Raw genomic sequence first — 18,087 nt, forward strand, 5'->3', positions numbered from 1 at the left:
TTATGTAAAATGAGCTGTATATGACAGAAGAAGTTCCCAGTATGCTATAATAATTATGTAAAATGAGCTGTATATGACAGAAGAAGTTCCCAGTATGCTATAATAATTAAATTGTTTGCTTTTAGTGTTTTGGAAACTAGCAGCATCCTTCTACTAAGAAATGTGGTTCATAGCCCACAAAGTATTTGTCATGTCCTGTAGAGATGTCACGTCCATCGTAGATCATTGTTTAAGTTGGGGGAGGGAAGGAAGGAAAACCTTAACTTTCTCCAACTCTTTATACATTCCTGCATGACAACAAAAGCTACAACCATATGTTAAAATTATGTATTTGGCCATTTATATTGTTTTTTAGAATACATAAGGCAATCAATTTAAAACCATCTTCTCCAAGAAATTTAATCTGAATAATGAACCCTATGTGACCACAGAATTAAGTGCAAATTGATGCATGCAGGAGGTCCTTCAGAGAAGTGTTGAGAGTCCCATGAACTGTGGTTCATTTATTTTTGTTGTCTTGGTTGGGAGGCCATGTACAGTGCTACCAGACAGTAGATAGTCCCGCCTATTGTTAGAGCCATAGTGGTGCGATAAAGCAGCCTGTCTGGCACTCCTCGTTTCAGGTGCACTGGCAATCCGTCTGATTTCTGTGGGAACAGTTCAAAAAGAAAACAAACAAAAAAGAATTTAACACCCATACCAAGGTCATTAAGGAACAACTTACCCTGCGTAAATTAAGAGACTTCCAAGAGGGAAACCCCCTGACAAACAGGCTACAATCAAGTGTATTCTGTGGTTTTTATCTAGCGAGCCAAATGCGTAAAGGCACGTTAATTTTGTTAGCCAAAGCTGTTAAGTGCAAGCAGAAAGAATATATACTGAAATATTTCTCAAGAGGCCCTGGATGGAGAAAGTGTCACTAACAAAAGAACATGAGAGGATGGGTATAAAAAAATATTCACCGAGTCAGACTGACACACTCCACATTCAAGTGGCATGTAAGAGAGAAAAGAGTACATTATATGAAGCATATGCTTAAAAGAAAAATGCTTAACTAATTTGTTTTATGAAAAATCCTAGTATGCCTAAAAATTGCATAGCTAACAAACTAGCCTTGAAAACTTTACTGTGCTCTTCTTATATTGCATTATAAACAGCTTCAGTAATATTCAAATAACTATACACAGAATAGTAATGATCTGCTTTGCTCCTCCAGATCTGCTTTAAGGCATACACCTGGACTCCCAGAGAGAAAGGGTTTTTAATAGTCAAATAACACAAGAAACATCTTCTGAAGCCAGCAAAAAGACAATGTTACTAGGCTTTCACTTCCTGTATTTATCTCCTAGACAAGGCATATATATATACTTTGTAGTATAGTACAAGTGTACAGGTTATACTGCACTTGGCATTTTTTGATTAGACTTCACAGAATTAGGCATTATAGAATGACAAAAGTAGTTAGCTACATTAAAATAAGGACAGATATGTCCCACTCTCCAGTTTTCTGTAAGTTACTCTCAAAGTTGTCATTACCTGAAAAATTTTCTGTAGGTCTGGTACCTTGTTTTTACCCAAGTAAGAATCAGTTGCTGGAAAATCTGAAGCAAGTTTACTTGTTGTCCCAAAAATCGGAGCTGGGGATTCAGTGGAAACTATTGGTTTGAGTCCCTGCATAAATAAAGATTAAAATATCAAGGTATATAACACTTGCAAATGTACCAATTGTCACGTTAGGCAGGCACACTGCCAATCATTACAAGGATACATTACAGAGACTTTTTATCTGGTATGAAGACCTGTGACAATGAGCTCCAGACATACTGCTGGCCCACTGATTTCTCAGCAACATCTTTGGGTCAGAGCTTAGCAAGGAAAATAGGAGCCTCCTTTGCAATTTCCTCATGGCATAAACTTATAGCTATTGTTTTTCAGTGCTGGTGCTTGGTCCAAATTACTGCTTGTATTTTGCATATAGTCAGGCTATCCAGGACTTTCTCTGAGCAGCAGGATTACAAGCAAGGATCCTTGATGCTAGGATCGGAGTGAGGAATGAACTCTACCTCCCGAATTCTGCAAGCAGTAGCCATAAATAATTTGGCCTTGAGTTAGGATCACTTGTGTCATACAGAAGTCATAAGTGGTACTCAGGGACACTCCAGAGGCCCTGACATGGTGGATATTTTATGCAGATGCAACTACACTGTGTAATTCACGTTGCTGCAACTTGCCATACCTCAGTGAACTCCACATGAGCAGCACAGCTCAATTTCCCTTTGGTTCAGATGGTTGTACTCTACGTTTGCCATAACTAAAAACTACATAATCCAGTTCTGTGTCTAAGGGCACAAAGTCACAGCCATCATGACGTGTCTTCCTTGCCTTTATTATTCTAGTTAGATTTAAAAGTTATGTCTGGACACATGGCAGTGATTTTTATATTATGGCTCCTGAAACAGCCACAATTTTTATTTCTAAGTTGACTCAGAATTAAAAGCATTGTACACTTAAAATTAATGCAACAAGTTTTCACTACAAACAGAAGCAGCAAGTGCTCTCCATGGGTCAAGTTCAGACTGCACTGAAATTCTAGTTTCTGTTGAAAGGACTAGTTGAAGCATTTTGTATTTAAGAGAACTGCCTGAACAGTGTTTGAAGCTGGAAGCAGACTGGCACTCTTTCTCTTATGCCTGCCATAGACCAGACACGTGTTTTCCATATGTAAACTCTCTGCTACAACAGGCATCTTCAGCAAAAAGACCAGATTTCCCAGCTTCCCAAAATAGCCTATGGAATGGCCATCAATTCTCTATCCTGAAGATGTGGGTTCAGCTTCCCACTGTTCTAGTGCCTAAATGAATATTAGAATCCATTTGTGACCTTCCTGGTTACATTTTGAAAGACAGCAGCCAAAACTGCATTCTCTGGCATATTCAGTAACTACTGCCTTTCTACTGAACAGGTTTGTGCCTGAAGGTAAGGACTGAATTATTTAAGAACTGTGACCAGTTCTGGTCATACTGGTAAGAAGGAAGCATCTAAGGAACTATTTTTAGCCAGGGGAAGTTACTGACTATATATCCAAGACTTAGTACCAGCTACGTCAAAAGACTTGAAGAAAGCAATTTTGGACCACTTTTCTATCTATAGGAACTTTAAGTACTTTGTTAGATTTATCTTTAAAAGGTTGGTGATTTGATAGAACTACAGACCAGATGTTTATACTAAATGTGCAGCTGACTTTTTCTCCAAAACTTTTCTTGCCTTCTTGATTGTTAGTATCTCAACAAATGTGAAAATGTGCATCTTTCCTCTGCCTTAAAATTTCCAATTCTGAATCTCACTTTTACCTTCCTGAGAGCCCACTTTTACCAGTAGCAGTGCCATCTAATAACTCCCACAGTTACTAAATCACTGCAATTCCTGCTTGTTGTGATCATGGTTACTTTATTTCATGAACTATCTGTAGCATGTGACAAATGTAAATACTGAGAACTGGAGTAAGCTGCAAACTACTTCCAACAGCTTCACGATAAAGATATTTCTTTGATCATTCCGAAACTCACAGATAGGAGGCAACCCCTACCATTCATTTGTTACTAGTACTAAAATTCCTGCACCTACAGGAGACTGCCTGCATGCAAGACACACTATGGATTACTATTGGAATAGTGAAATCAGTCATGTTAACAGCTGTTGGTTATTGCACACTTCTTCTGGCTTTAGAAATACATTCCTGTTCAGATAGTCATAAGATCCCCCTTCTGCTGAAGCCATAGCAGATTCAGACCCAACTCATAACGACCAACTTCATCACAAAATCAAATGAAACCATTTCAGAAAACTCATATAAATATCAGTGTACTGTTGTAAATTACTTCCAGAGCAGCATGGCACCAGTTAAGAACATCATATGGCACTTTAAATAAAATCACTGATGTGGTTCACTGGCTCAAGGAAAGAGTACAACAAAACACGTGCTGCAGAAGAGAGACCATTCACTTTGCCTAACAGGGTCCCTCACACCTACGTAAAATTCCACTTGAATTCCACCCATGAATTGTGAATCTTGTGGTCAGCTCCACCCAAGCTCAGAAGCTCAGCTAAATCAGTGTAACTGCCTGGCTGTTCCTACTTGGTATTTGTCTGTGGTTATTGGCAAGTGCTTTATCTCAGACCCAGCTGCTTGCTAAGCTTAGCGTGACTGAAGAGAAATCCTCAGTATAATGTCATGGCTGAATTTCACTGCAGATCATTTTTAAGTAAGAACTTAGACACCTTAAATGACCCTTGTCACTTGTATTTAACATTACTATATTTAAGAGATTTAATAACATTAGCATCTGACTACACTCCGGATAGTACAGAGGAATTAATGCCTCCACACATTTGACCTAAGCTTCATTAAAAAAAATGTTACACGTTGATAATTCCTCTTCTGAGATTAAGGTCCTTATCTTTTATTTCTAATCACTATAACATGGTTTTTACCCAATTCTTGGACAACGTACAGCAGAGGTAGTATGCAGAACAGTCAACATCAGCTGATTTCATCAGCACACTACAGCAAAGACTTTGTCAGATGCTGAAGTCCTCAAAGAAAGGTCAAGACATGTAGCTAATCCAAAATAGCAAACAGAATTCTCTGCCTACCCTGCTGTAGCGTTTGTTTCCCTCTCAGAGGTCTGAACATCTTAGGACGCAATATATCTGTCAGTTGGTCATCATGCTCAAAGTTAAAACAAATTTATCCCTTTCTAGTATGAACCTGCAAGTTAAATGGACATGTTCCTGACAGCACAGAACAGTTAAGGATTTGGAGCATAATTTAATGGAGACAGCACCACACTCAAATTTTTAAATGTTAGGGGCATTGCTCAAACAGATCAGAGAATGAGAAAGTAGAGAAAACGGAGGTAAGGACCAAAAGGACAAGGGGAAAGAAAGTTAAGTTGAGAATTAGTATTTCAGAACATGCACTGAAATAACTTTAATGAACTTGCTGAACATAGACACTTCTAACATAAACAGCAGGTCCTCCATAGTAGAACACAGCCCATTGTATGAGGTTAAATGTATTTGTTATCTCTAACACAAAGATGCTCTTAGGTAGGATCACTTGAGGCTTTGTTTGTATTGGGATGACACACTTAAGGTAAAGCGATTTTGTGCACCTATTAAGTAACACCTATGGCATAAAAGGTTGACCATTATAGTTTCTCAACAAACTCCAAGGCATTCATAGGGGATAAAAATCAAAAGACCTGTGGTTCATGGGGAGTTTAAAAAGATATAAGCAAAATAAGTTGTATAAAGTGGAGATCCAGTAGTGTAACTAAATTTCTACTTGGATCGTGTTCAGCCTTGAAGAACTAGGGAAAAGTTCTACAGAAAAGTTCATATCCTTGTCCTCACCTGACATTTGAAACTGGTTCCACTGTTTGTACTTTAAACATAATCCACTGCTTTGAATTAATACTTTTATTGCATTTGTAATGGTTATGGCAGTCACTGTCCTACCAAATATGAGAAGTAGTTTTCAACCTATTTGACTCCTCAATTGCACCAGCTGAGGAAGTTCCCATTTACTAAAACAAGCCAAACTGTTCAGACTACTTTATGCAACTTTGTCAAATGTAAAACTTAAGTCCTCTAAGAATGCTAGGACTGAGATGGAAAGAAACACATTTAAAACTCAGGGAATTTTTTGTTAGAATAAGCTGCTAGTTAAGTTATTGTCAGCAAAAGAATTTCTGAAAAACATTCTGACAGATACTTTGCAAGCCCATAATAAGCCTAAACCTGAACAGAGCACTTCCCATTTCCACTGGGAAGCATCACAATGTAACAGCACAAAACAGAGTGAATTATGACACTGATTATTTGCCTAAGCAGAATTTGAGTCACAGGATGCCTCCACTTTTTCAGAAACATCCAAATTAACAGAAGCACAAAAAGCAAACCACTTTACATTCTGAGCTATAGTTTTATGAATAAGAGCAATGAAATTAATTAAAAAAAAAAAATCACTTTGGACTTAACATCTACTTATTCATGGGATTCTTTCCGTATTTTAATTGCTATTTATTGAAAACATTTTTATCAGACTGATGCATCTGAATGTGTGATGTGGGAATTGAGTCAAACTAAGAAAAAATAAAAAAGGAAATTCTGCCAAAAACCTGGCCTAGCCTAATAACATTGCAAAAAGGGACTGAAGGTAACTTTTTAAAATGTAGCTATTCTATTGCACAGCACATTTGTGTGACACAGCTGAGGACTAAGCTGTGTTAATGATAAGCTGATATGAAAGACAGTACAGGAAAGGTGTTTTTTTATTTTGCTTTAAATAAACTTTTATAGATTTGTGTACTCTCTGATAAAGGTTTTAATGCTTTCAGTAATTTTTTTCTTCTACATTAACAGACAAGAGAGGGGATTGGCTGCAGGGCTGCTCTGACCTGCCAGCTGCAATTTACAGTCCTGTGTCTAGTTGTGGGCACCTCAATTCAGGAAGGACATTGAGGTGCTGGAGCGAGTCCAGAGAAAGGCAATGGATCCGATGAGGGTCTGGAGCACAGATCCTATGAGGAGCAGCTGAGGAAGCTGGGGGTGTTTAACCTGGAGAAGAGGAGGCTCAGCGGTCACCTTATCACTCTCTACAACTGCCTGAAGGGAGGGTGTAGCCAGGTGGGGATCGGCCTCCCAGACAACAAGCAACAGGCTGAGAGGTCACAGTATTATGCTGCGCCAGAGAGGGTTTAGGTTGGACATCAGGAGGAATTTCTTCACAGGAAAGGTGATCAGAATTTGGAGGTGCCCAGGGAGGCGGTGGAGTCACCGTCCCTGGAGGTGTTAAAGGAAAGACTGGACACGGCACTCGGTGCCCCGGTTGACAGGGTGGTGTTCGGTCACAGGTTGGGGTCGATGATCCCTGAGGTCTTTTCCAACCTAATTGATTCTGTGATTCTAAAACACCACCAGCCACTGCTGCAGCTCGGAGGTCGTCCCGTACGATGACGGTGTGTTAATCCCTTGCTGTGACCGCCTATACACCCACAGCCGACTCGGGGGCCGCCCCGCCGAGCGCGGCGTCCCGGCTCGCCCAAGGTCACGCGAGGTGCCGGGTGCGCTCGGTGCACGGCGGGGCGGCCGATCCCTCCCCGGCTGAGCCGCCGCCCGGTGCCGCAGCCCCTGCCCGGGGTGTGTTACCTGCGGGTTGTAGGCGGTGGCCGCCGTGGCCCCGACGAGCCGCTGCGCGAAGCCGCTGAACTTGTAGTACATGGTGGGCGGGGGGGCGCCGGTGCGACCGCGCCGGGAAAGGACCCCCCGCCACAGCCGGCTGCTCTGAGACGCCGCACCGTTCAAGGGCCCCTCCGGCTCGCGGACAAGCGGTACGGCCGCCTGTGCGGGAAACCGCCGAAGGAATGAGATAAAAAAAAACCAAACAAAAAAAAGAAATCCGGAAAAATACAGGAGCCTGTAACAAGGCAGCGGGAGCGCTTCTCTTCCACGCACGCCCGGCGCTCGCGAAGAAACTAAGTCTGGCGGCAATTTTGAGTCAGGCAAAAAACGCGGGCCCCCCAAGCAAGCCGGGTAGGAACGCGAAGGGCGGTGGGAGTGAGTGTGTCTTACGTCAGCCAATCAGCGCGGGCGGGAGGCGAGGCCCCGCCCCCCTGGCCGGTGCGATGGGGGAGCCCCGGGGTAGGGGGCGGGGCCGCGGGAGCGCGCGGGTCACGCGGGGCTCGTGCGCGTAGGCGGGGGCGGCGGCGCTGCGGGTTCCGAGCGGCGCGCGCCGCGCGTGAGAGAGCGCGTGCGTTTGTGTTGGGGTCCGCTCTGAAGAGGGGAGGTGTCCGCCCAGCCGGGTGCGTTACCCCGTGTGCAACACGCCAAGAGTCACCGAGTCAAACAGGGTGGAAAAGACCAGTGAGGTCATCGAGTCCCACCTGTGCCCGGACACCGCCTTGTCAACGAGACCGTGGCACCGAATGCCACTTCCAGTCTTTCCTTAAACACCTCCAGGAACGGTGACTGCACCCCCTCCCTCGGCGGCCCATGCCAATGTCTAATCGCCCCTTTGTGAGGAAATCCTTCCTAATGTCCAACCTAAACCTTCTTGAGCCTGGCACGTCTTGAGGCCATTTCCTCTCATCCTGTCACTTGTTGCCTCGGAGAAGGGCCCGACCCCCACCTGGCTACAGCCTCCTTACAGGTAGTTGCAGACAGTGATGAGATCTCCCCTGAGGCTCCTTTTGTCCAGGCTAAACACCCCCAGCTCCCTCAGCTGCTCCTCATAAGTCTTGTGCTCCAGACCCTTCCCCAGCTTTGTTTCCCATCTCTGGATGTGCTCCAACACCTCAATGTCCTTCCTCAAGCGAGGGGCCCAGAACTGAACACAAGACTCAAGGGTGGCCTCACCAGTGCCGTGTACAGGGGAGGTATCACTTCCCTAGTCTTTCTGGCCACACTCCTGCTGATACATTGATTATTTATTTCAGAGTTGTACAAGCCTGGGTGCTTGGTGGTGTTGTACAAATCAAGCACACCCACTACCAAAGCTTTTTACTTTAGCAAACAAAGGCATTTACTGGCTACAAGTTACATAATTTTCTTATTAATTCTTGGTTAATTATCCTCTCCTCATGCTAATTAATCTGCATTCTCATTCTTTCTCTTGAATCAGTGGGTTTCTTAAGTCAGTGATCTGCAAGTCTGTAGTTCTGGTCATGCTCTCCCCCTGCAAGAATTGCCTTTCACCCAGTCGGAGCTGATTCAGCACAGTTGCTAAGTTGTCTTTATTGGTTTCTCACTTATCTTGGGAGTTCTGCAAAATATCCTTGTGGCCCATAAATTCTACATTCTTTGTGTCCACTCTCAGTGGTACATCCTTCTTCCTAAGCTTTGTTAACCTTCCCCTAGATCTGAGATCACTGGAGCATGTCAAGCCCTAAACTTTAACAAGCAATTCTCCCAACAAGTAATTTCTCTTTCTAACACTGCCGTCACTTAGCACTTGCTTGTTGGTTTATATCTGTTTCATGGATTAAATCTCCTTTCTGTTGGTGGGGCCTGAAAGTACTCAATGATCAAACATCAAATGACATCCTTTCCTAAGAAAATGTTATGTATTCCACATTTTGCAGAAGGGAGAGCAGCGGTTTTGTTTTCTAGGACTCAATCTCTGTGTCTCCACTCTAACAAGTGATTCGGGTGTCTCTAGCAAGTGATTCCCTTCTATTCTGCCATCTTTTGAAAACATCTGAAATGTATAATTCATTGGGTAAATGAAGACTTTTGTTAAATGAAATCAGTATCACGAACCAGGGGAATGTAATACGATGCTGCTTCTGAGTTTAACATTCATGAGAAGTCAGCAGCTCCCCGGCTACGGTGGGACACGGCAGGACTTTTGCCATCCTTACAGCTCACAGGCCTGTGGCATTCCATGGTCACTCTCTGCCAGCTGGGATTTTGTCAGCGATCCAGAACATCCTGCTATTATCAGTCTAACGGTGCGAATTCATAATTGAAGTTCACACTGTGAGTTGCCTGCTGTTGGATAAGATTAAACATACTGAGGCCTTACTAAAAAGTATTATTTGTTGGTAATTTTTTTAATTATTAGTGACCCACACCAGTTAGATCATTGCCTGTTAAGAGTCTCACATACAATTTGGCAGATATGCTTGCTATAAAAATATCTGTGGTCGTGCACTGAATGAAAATTATTAGAATGTACTTTGCTTATAGGCTGAGGGAAGATGTACTCATAGCAGATATTTTAGAAAGTAAAATACTCATATAAAAATGTGTGTGATATGATTTCTTTACCCACCTGTGTAACGCCTTCTGCTTAGATTTTAGAATTTGAGTTTGATGGTGGCAAAATGGAGCCTTGAGTTGTCTTGGGTTTATCCCCTTGTGAACAGACATGTCCTATACAGGATAACCACTGCTCAGTAACGAGGAAAGCCCTTGGGAGCCCTGTACATCCATTTACTTTTGAGAGCAGGGCTATGAACCAGAAGTGTAGATCCTTGCTGCGCTGCTTTTTACCTGTGCCTGTTGCTCTGAAAGCAAGTTTTCTTCTTGGTGAAATTTTAATCCCTCAAACTCTATCTGTGCTGTCCTCTCACAGAGAGAACCAGCTGGATGCTCCATGATACCCTGAGTCAATGTTCTGACTCTGTGTTAGGAACATTAACTGGAGACGATATGTTATTTGCTCAGCAAGTAGGAAATTTATGGAAATATTTTGTAAATGTTACAGGAAGAATTGTGAAATCCCTGTAGCTTTCAAGAGTAGGCAGTATTAATGAACTGGAAGATGTGCTGCATAATTTAGGGCGGAAAAGAATTTATTCCCGAGAAAAATAAACTAAAAGTTATGTTTGATTACAAGTCTGCCTGTAATGGAGCAGAAGACCCTGAAGATGAGGTATACATATTCCTTTAGAGTGTAATGCTGTGAATCATGGCTAGGTTTTTTTGGTAACAGTCCTGACCTATTGAAATCCATGGGATCTAGCTCATATTATAATGTTTCTGGAACCTTTCCTGGGCATATTTGTCTGCAGCTGCACTATAGCTCCTCCTGTTCAGGTCTTCTAGCATTTGCCAGAAAAAATAGGTGTGCCTGGTAAGTTCACTAAGGTTGTGTTATATTTTGTTTTTCTGCCCTTTTTTCCCCCAGTATTAATACATGCTACAGTACCAGAGGAGCAGAGGTTTTGTGGCAGGTCATGCATTGTGATAACACCATGCTTCATTGTTTTCTTGAATCAAGTTCTTGAAAAGTCGTTCAGTATTGACTGAAAGCCACAGAAAGAAAAGGTTCATGCCCTGGAGCTCTGAGGAGGCTGTGAAAAATGTACAAATTTATCCTTTTTTTCAGTTAATCAGTTTAAGTCTTGATGCTTAAAAGTAAACCATGAAACTTTGCTGCTTCAAGCTGTTGGAACAAAACCTAGGTGTGATCTCCCTCTTGTTTTAGCTCACAAAATTGAAGATGGGGAGTTGTTTACCTTGCAAGAGAGCTGCATGGGAGGATGACATGAATAAAATTACAGTTACAAGTGGAGCTTCTGCTGTTGTTCGTGTACCACAGGAGCATGGGAACATTCCATGAAAAAAAAATAGCATGAAGTCTTTCCTTTAAAGGAAGAAACTTGGTTTTGTCTTGGACCTTTGGTTCATCTTTTGCTTTAGTCTCTAGACTTTTGCCAAGACTGCTTTGCTTATCAGACTTGCTGACATAATGGGTAATTAGACTGTAAAACTTGCTGCCATAGGAAGTAACCGGGGCATAATGAGGCCACTCACCCTAGCAGGGTTCAAACAAAGATTGAGCATCTTTGAGGGCCGTAAAACTATGTACAGTTAATAGAAGCAAAGTGTCCTGGAAGGAAAAGCCTTCCTCCTCTGACTTTGAGACGAACAATTCATGGCGACTGGCATTTTGACATCTGGTCTGTTAGAGATTTTATATCTTCAACTGCAGTGTGGTATTTGCAGCAGCTAAAGACAATAGGATCCTGTAGTTCATTCAATTTTTTACAGATTTTTAAGATCACTGGTTTTATACGTGCAAGTTTTTTTGTCATGGCTTGCTCTTGGAATAGCAGTAAGATTATGTTTCAAAATGAGTAGATTTCTGGGACTGAATGAAAGAAGCAGAGTATCTTGAGCTCATTCTGCTTTTTTGTTGTTGTTGTTGATGCTGTGATTATTGTATTTATTTTCTTTCTGAGGATAAAGAACAAGACCTTATCGGTTGCTTAATGAACAAAACCTTCATATGCTGATCATTATTTCAGCACAGATGTCTGTAACTCAAATTCTGTCAATCTACCCATGCAACTCTGTTCTTGAATTGCTAAGAACAACTGTGTGGGTGGATTTAGAACATAAAATTGCCATGTGCACTTATGTTTTGTTTATGCAGTACTCATTTTTAAGAGTACTAGATTGGATTTGCTTAATGTTTGCTTTGTGTTGTGTATATGTGGGATATACAAACCCCTAAACTAGAAGATGATCACCAAGCATAAACTCTATTAATGCAAGAGACTGATAATGTAAACATGTTCCATTTGAATTATCAGCTGAAAGAAATAAATTCAGTCTATACACAGACTAAGGTGTTAGTTACTTCTAAAACCTGTACCTGAATTTATTGGTGCTTTATTGCCCATACATACTGAATGCAGCAGAGATAACTCTTGGAAATTGGCTTCTATTGTCAACTAATAGATTTCTCTTTCATAGACCTAACAATACTGAAAATTAATAAAAATTGTAGTTTTGCAATTTTAAAATTGTCGTAGACTTACAATATTAATATACATTTAACCAAAGGCTTTACTGTGTATCTTTCTTGTAAGACTATTCTCGGGTTTTTTTGAGGGAGATGGTGTTAAGGAGGCAGCCATTTATATCTTCTCTATGAATTCGGAAATAATTCCTATTTCACTCCTGTTTCCTGGGCACTTCTTTGTCTTGAGATAAGGCTTCTACATGTGAAATACTTGATAGCAATACTTATTTAATAGCAATAGCAATTTTGGCAATAAAGGCACTGGGTTGACTGCAGTATGATGGGGATCAGGAATCTTTTTTGAGGTGTTGAATCTTATCTGGGAATATCTCCCTCTTGTTGAATTTGTGTAGTATTCTTTCCAGGTTTTCGTGCAGAACCTGTCTGAGAAAGTAAATGAAGGAACAGAAAACTTTATGATGTAATTATTGTAAAGACTAACGACTGAAAAACAGTTCTGGGGCAGTTATGTTTTTAATAGACTGTTTCTCTACAGTAAGTTATTCTCTGAATAAAAGCAAAATAGAAAATGTGAAAACAATGGTTTATTCCAGGTAAGCAATGAAGTATTCTTTTATCTTCCAGTTTCCAGACGTGAAAAGCATTATAGGAACCTACAATAAATATTACTCTCACTATTTTTCAGCTTTGTTGTCATTGCTTTTTTTTGCCCTTGATTTTCAGAATTGCAGAAGCAAAGGTAAATTTTTCATCTGATTGAGACATCAGTGTTGGCTATCAGTAAAATAATAATTACCTAAAAGCCCTATTTATTCTACTCTTGAGAAAATAATCTTGAAATCCCCAGGCCATATCTCTATGGCTTACAACACTTTCCAGTTTTGAAAAGCTGTACTGTAAGGTTCAATATTTTGCCTCTTTGTTGACTTTGATAGAGATAATCATAGCTCAAAGTTTCTCTATGTGTGCTTTCTGCTGCAACATATTTTTTCCTTTACAACTAGAAGAGAAATCTTATGATGGCAGTACCTTATTATTCCTGAACTTTTTATTTAAATACTATATGCATAGTAAAACAGGCTCCCAAATAACAGTAATAGTATGCCTGGAGACTGAGAGATAAAATGCATCTTCAGGGTTTTCTGTTTTCACAATGCTACCACAGTCTTCTTTCACCTCTTCCTTCTCCCTCCCTAGGCTGTAAGCATTTCTCTCAAATAGTCAACAGTCCACAGCAAAAGTTTATTTTTCTCGGATATGTTATAGATACTAGGAGGATCTGCATTATCCTTGTATTGAATTTCTTCTTGTCAGCCTTTTCATATGCAAATTCGTTTTGGATTGGAGTCCAGAGACAACCACATCCTCAGTGCAGTATTATAACAAACTTTCCTGAATAAGGCAAGATTATATTATAAAACAAAATAAAACAAACAAACAAACAAAAGCCAACAAACAACTCCTCCCTTGCACTTGTGTTAGAGGAAATGTTCTTAGACTGAATGAATAAGAAACCAGAACCTTGCAGTGCACCATGGCTGCTCAGCCAAGACACAGTCTAAGAAAAGCCTGAACTTGCAACTCCAGTGAAAGTTCTGCAGTTCTGTGGATCCACAAATGTAAAAAAAATTGTCCAGTATGTTAGAGAGGAGAAACTGAAATGTAAGGAGCAAAAAGAGAAATTTCTTCCAGATGTATTCAGCTGAGAAGCTTTTAATCAGTAATATTCTTTTGAAGTGAACCTTGAAGTCATATCTAGGCTTGGTTTGTATCACTGAGCAGGCTTGGAGCTCCCAGATTGGATATCATTTTGGATGAAGCTGGACTTCCTAGTCGACTGTAAGATGCACTTTAGTAACAAACATAAGTATTTCAATTGCCAACAAATGTTCAGTCAACAGGACCAAACCAGAACTAGTCTGAAGCAATGCCCCGAAATGTGCATATTGTGAATGTCAGGTCCTCAACATCAGTATGTATGGCTTTCAACAGTAGATACAGTCTAGCAAATTGTGGAATATAAGATGTAAGGATGGATTTTCTAGATTCTAATACTTGCCTATAATCCCATTCACAGCTATTGCCTTTAAGCCCTTCTTTCAAGTACTTCTGTGGGATAAAGCCATTCAGAGGTGGCTAAACTATCACTATACTTGGATGGAAGGTCCATCTTGGCTCAGGCTGTTTGTCAGCAGGCTGTATTCTAAGGGGTTTCTGTTTGACTGTTAACAACCAAAAAAAAAACAACAACAAAAAAAGCCATATTTATGTTCAGTTATATTCATGTCAGTTAACTGGTTACTTGAGAAATCTTTCTCATAGAAAACATTTTTGTTTTATGAATCATTTACCACACCAGAGGTAACATAAAAATAGATTTCTGCCATGAGATCAGTGTCTCCTGCATTGAAAATAATGCACAGTTTTGACTACATTTATTTTTGAGAATTGTATTCTGCCAGCAGCAGGAACCATTCAACTGACAGTCTCCTAATTATCTTTCCTGCAGCATCGTAGGGTCTCACTGATATTCTGTAAACATGTTACTTTTATGGTTTAGTCTCTTCAGATGGCTGTGTAACTTGGGTCTGTTTCAGGAAGTCGTGAAGGTTTTTTGATGTGTTTCCCCTTTGCCTTGCCACATTATCAATGATGTGTTTTTCTTTTTAAATTCTCTCTTTGCTGTTGTATACCTGTCTGTGCTTTCTTACTGCCATCAGAACAGGGATACTGTAAAACTGGGAGTACAAGCAGATGAAAGAACTATCTACTACTTATCACAGCATTTCCCTGCATAGGAGAAAGAAGTTCAGAAGATTAGGTAACAGTGTGGGAGAACACTGATAAAGTCCCTAGTGAAGGGAAGAGGGAAGCTCAGTAGCAGCTCTGCTGGGAAGAGGAGTGAAGTGTGCTGGAGTGAGTAGAGTAACAGCAGGGAAAGCTGAAAGGAAGTGTTCCCGAGCCAAGTCCTTGCACGCTTTAAAGGGTTGGATAGTTGCAGAAATAGGGAGCCCTCCAAGTAAATGCTGCCTGCAACATCTGCCTCTGCATTGTGCAAGAACTTTGGTAAATCGCACACAGCCTTACAGAGCCTATAGTTAGATTGGGGTTCTTCATACTGTGCTTTGCATCTCTATTTATAGTTTCCTCCCAAGGAAGAGACAACCTGTGTGAGTGCAGGTCTCTGTGGATGAAGCAGTTGCTGACCACACAGTCTGAGTAAAATTCTATTGAAAATGTGTCTTTTGACAACATCCTCCCTCCTAAAGATTTTTCACAGTAAATTTTGCTGAACCATATCTGGATCCCTTGTCTTGCGTAGGTTCTGTGATGGCAATTGCTAACACAGAGTTTCATTTGGCTCAGTATCTGGAAACTAAGCTTTTTAAAAGAGAAAATCTGAATTCTGCTTTCACAGGGAGTATTAGAGCTTGCAGTACCATTGGTGGGGCAGGCATGTTCATTTGAGTGATGTATCTTATTCTGCAGCCTGAGGGAACTGAAAAGGAGTGGTGAGAAGGTGCCAAAATCCTCAGAAACAGAAATTTGGCACCATGATTTTACTTGCTTTTTGCTTTACATACTCTTGATTGTTTCCCCTTCCTGATGTAATTCTTTTTCTAGATTTTGCAGTGTGGATCTGACGTGATCATGGTTTCCTGAAGGATTCCCCATCTCCTTTAGGCTACAGTGTTTGTTGTTCACTGTTCAAAGACAGAATGGAAACACTTCTATGCATCCCCAGAATTGCTGGAGGTACCACTTTGACTCCATTAAATTGCTTGTCCCAGATCCAGTTGCCACCAAACAGTGTCAAATTATTATAATTTGAAACTACAAACTCAAGCTTCTTAGCACTCACTAAACACTTGCCTTGTACCATAGAGATTACACTGACATAACAGGAACCCAATTACTACAAGTTCTTCCTTTTCTTTAAAAACCTTTCTTAAAGCTGATTTAAAAAAAAAAGAAACCATAAAATATGATTTGCACAAAAGACCTAGTATAGAGTTTATGGATTATTGATGACTACTGGTAAAAAAACTGTAGTTCTACAATGAACATAACCAGTTTTCCCGCTGAACTGTAACATTCAAGCTGAATATCTTTTGATTCAGGAGATCTGTATCTCTCATTGGAGTGGTGAAAACACCTAATCAAGTGCTGTAGTGCTTATCTTCTTGCTCCAGTCTCCAGCAGGATGGGATGGCAGACCGTGATTTTAGAAATACTTGGTCCCAGTGCAGAAGCCTGCTGGTGTGGCTAGCAGAAGAAAGAAAATGGGGCAGCTAGGAAAAGGGTAAAAACCAAAGGGGAAAGAAGTTGGATGGAAAGTCTGGCAAAGGAAGAAAGCAGAGATGCATTTTCAAGGATGGTATGGCAGGACAGCAGCAGTGATGGCGAAGAGGGCTGAAAAGCGTAGCAAAGTCCTCTTGAGTGTAGTGTCTGAGAGTTTTCTCTCTTTTTTTCTATCTGCATTGCATGTTCTTAGTTTTTGGTGAGTGACTTAGAAAGGACTTCATTACACAGAGCCTTTTGCATTGTTTGGTTTAGCATTTTTAACCTCTCTATACCTCTCTATCTCATTTCCTTTTTTCACTAATTAATCTTCCATGTGCTCTCTGCAATGTTCCTTTAGTTCACATGACAATCCTGAACTTAAGTAGGAATAAATTCCCAAATCAGAGAATATCAATGTAGTAATTTCTCTTACAGACCTTAAACTGTTTTTTTTAATACAACAATGAAATCCTACCAGTTTCCAAGATGGTAGTTGATTCTAGCATGACTCTACTACATGCTGATGGAAGTGGACCAGCCAGTGGAAGTCTACTGTCCAAGCCTGGCTAATTTGTTTTACAGCTTCTTGGTAGAAACAGAAGTTAAGAGTAATCAACCAAAAAGTAAAAATCTGTAATTCTGACATCCCATGGGCAATTCAGCTGTCAGGTTCACATCTGTTGGCAGAAGCAGATGGCCAAAGGAAGATAGGTGATCTTTACTGCAGAGTTGTGAATGGATTTGAATGGCCTGTGGGATGTGAAGCACCAGGATAAGACTGTAGATCAAGGATGGGATGTGTATGATTTAGGCTATTTTGTATTGCTTTGTAAAAGCTTTGCTTTGCATGACTGTTTTTTCCCATTATATATGACATTTATTGTGGGGGATGAGAGAACTTCTTATCCTACACTGACACGGAGAAATGTATGGATATTTATTCTAAGCTATCTAATCTGAACTGCATTTCAAATGTGAATGGGACAGTCTATATAGAGAAGGCAAAGGTAACAGCAGCTTCAGTTCATGGATGTTAATGTTTAACCCTAATGCTTCTTGAGTGAGGATCAGGTGAAAGGAGAAAGCTCTAAGAGAACAAGATAGAGATGCTGAAGATGGAGTGTGCCATAAAGAGGGAAGCAGATAAGTTTCATGGTCTCTGGTCTTGCATTGAGGGCAACCTGGTACTTATATTCAGGAATTTGTCTTCCATAACCCAGATGAAAAATAGTTTTCTAAAACAACAAAAAAAAATCCTAAAGATTATATTCACTGCTGGTTGCCTGGCTCCCTTGAAGAAGATTTTTCTTTTCCAACGTATCTGGTTTTTAGGTCTCTTGAGTCAATGGAGACCAAAAAGCTACTGTGACCTGTAGGCTGAGTTTGTATCAGAGAACCCAACAGGTAGAGCCTAAAGATACTGCACCTAAAGGCAGAGATACTCAAGGAATCAGTGTAAATTTGAGGCCTATAAGAAAGAATCTCTGGTAGGAATCCACACTTTTAGATTTGTATTTAATTTTTTT

The 18,087-nt window shown here is 40.7% G+C and overlaps 1 protein-coding gene across 2 annotated transcripts; it reads right to left on the reverse strand.

The window, feature by feature from the left end:
* Positions 1-323: 323 nt before the first annotated feature.
* Positions 324-7,573, reverse strand: LOC113946349 (cytochrome c oxidase subunit 7A-related protein, mitochondrial). Of its 2 annotated transcripts, XM_027641524.1 has the most exons (3): positions 7,213-7,573; positions 1,537-1,671; positions 324-647 (listed from the first exon to the last, which is right to left on the reverse strand). In XM_027641524.1, exons 1-3 carry the CDS (start codon positions 7,282-7,284, stop codon positions 504-506), a joined length of 351 nt encoding a protein of 116 aa, XP_027497325.1. In that variant the 5' UTR covers positions 7,285-7,573; the 3' UTR covers positions 324-503. The 2 variants fall into 2 exon arrangements, with proteins under 2 accessions (XP_027497325.1, XP_027497326.1); XM_027641525.1 differs by lacking the exon at positions 1,537-1,671 and having other exon boundaries at positions 7,213-7,556.
* Between the last annotated feature and the right edge of the window lie 10,514 nt (positions 7,574-18,087).

This window comes from Corapipo altera, unplaced genomic scaffold (assembly GCF_003945725.1).
Source record: "Corapipo altera isolate COAL_440 unplaced genomic scaffold, ASM394572v1 48b, whole genome shotgun sequence".
Taxonomy (NCBI): domain Eukaryota; kingdom Metazoa; phylum Chordata; class Aves; order Passeriformes; family Pipridae; genus Corapipo; species Corapipo altera.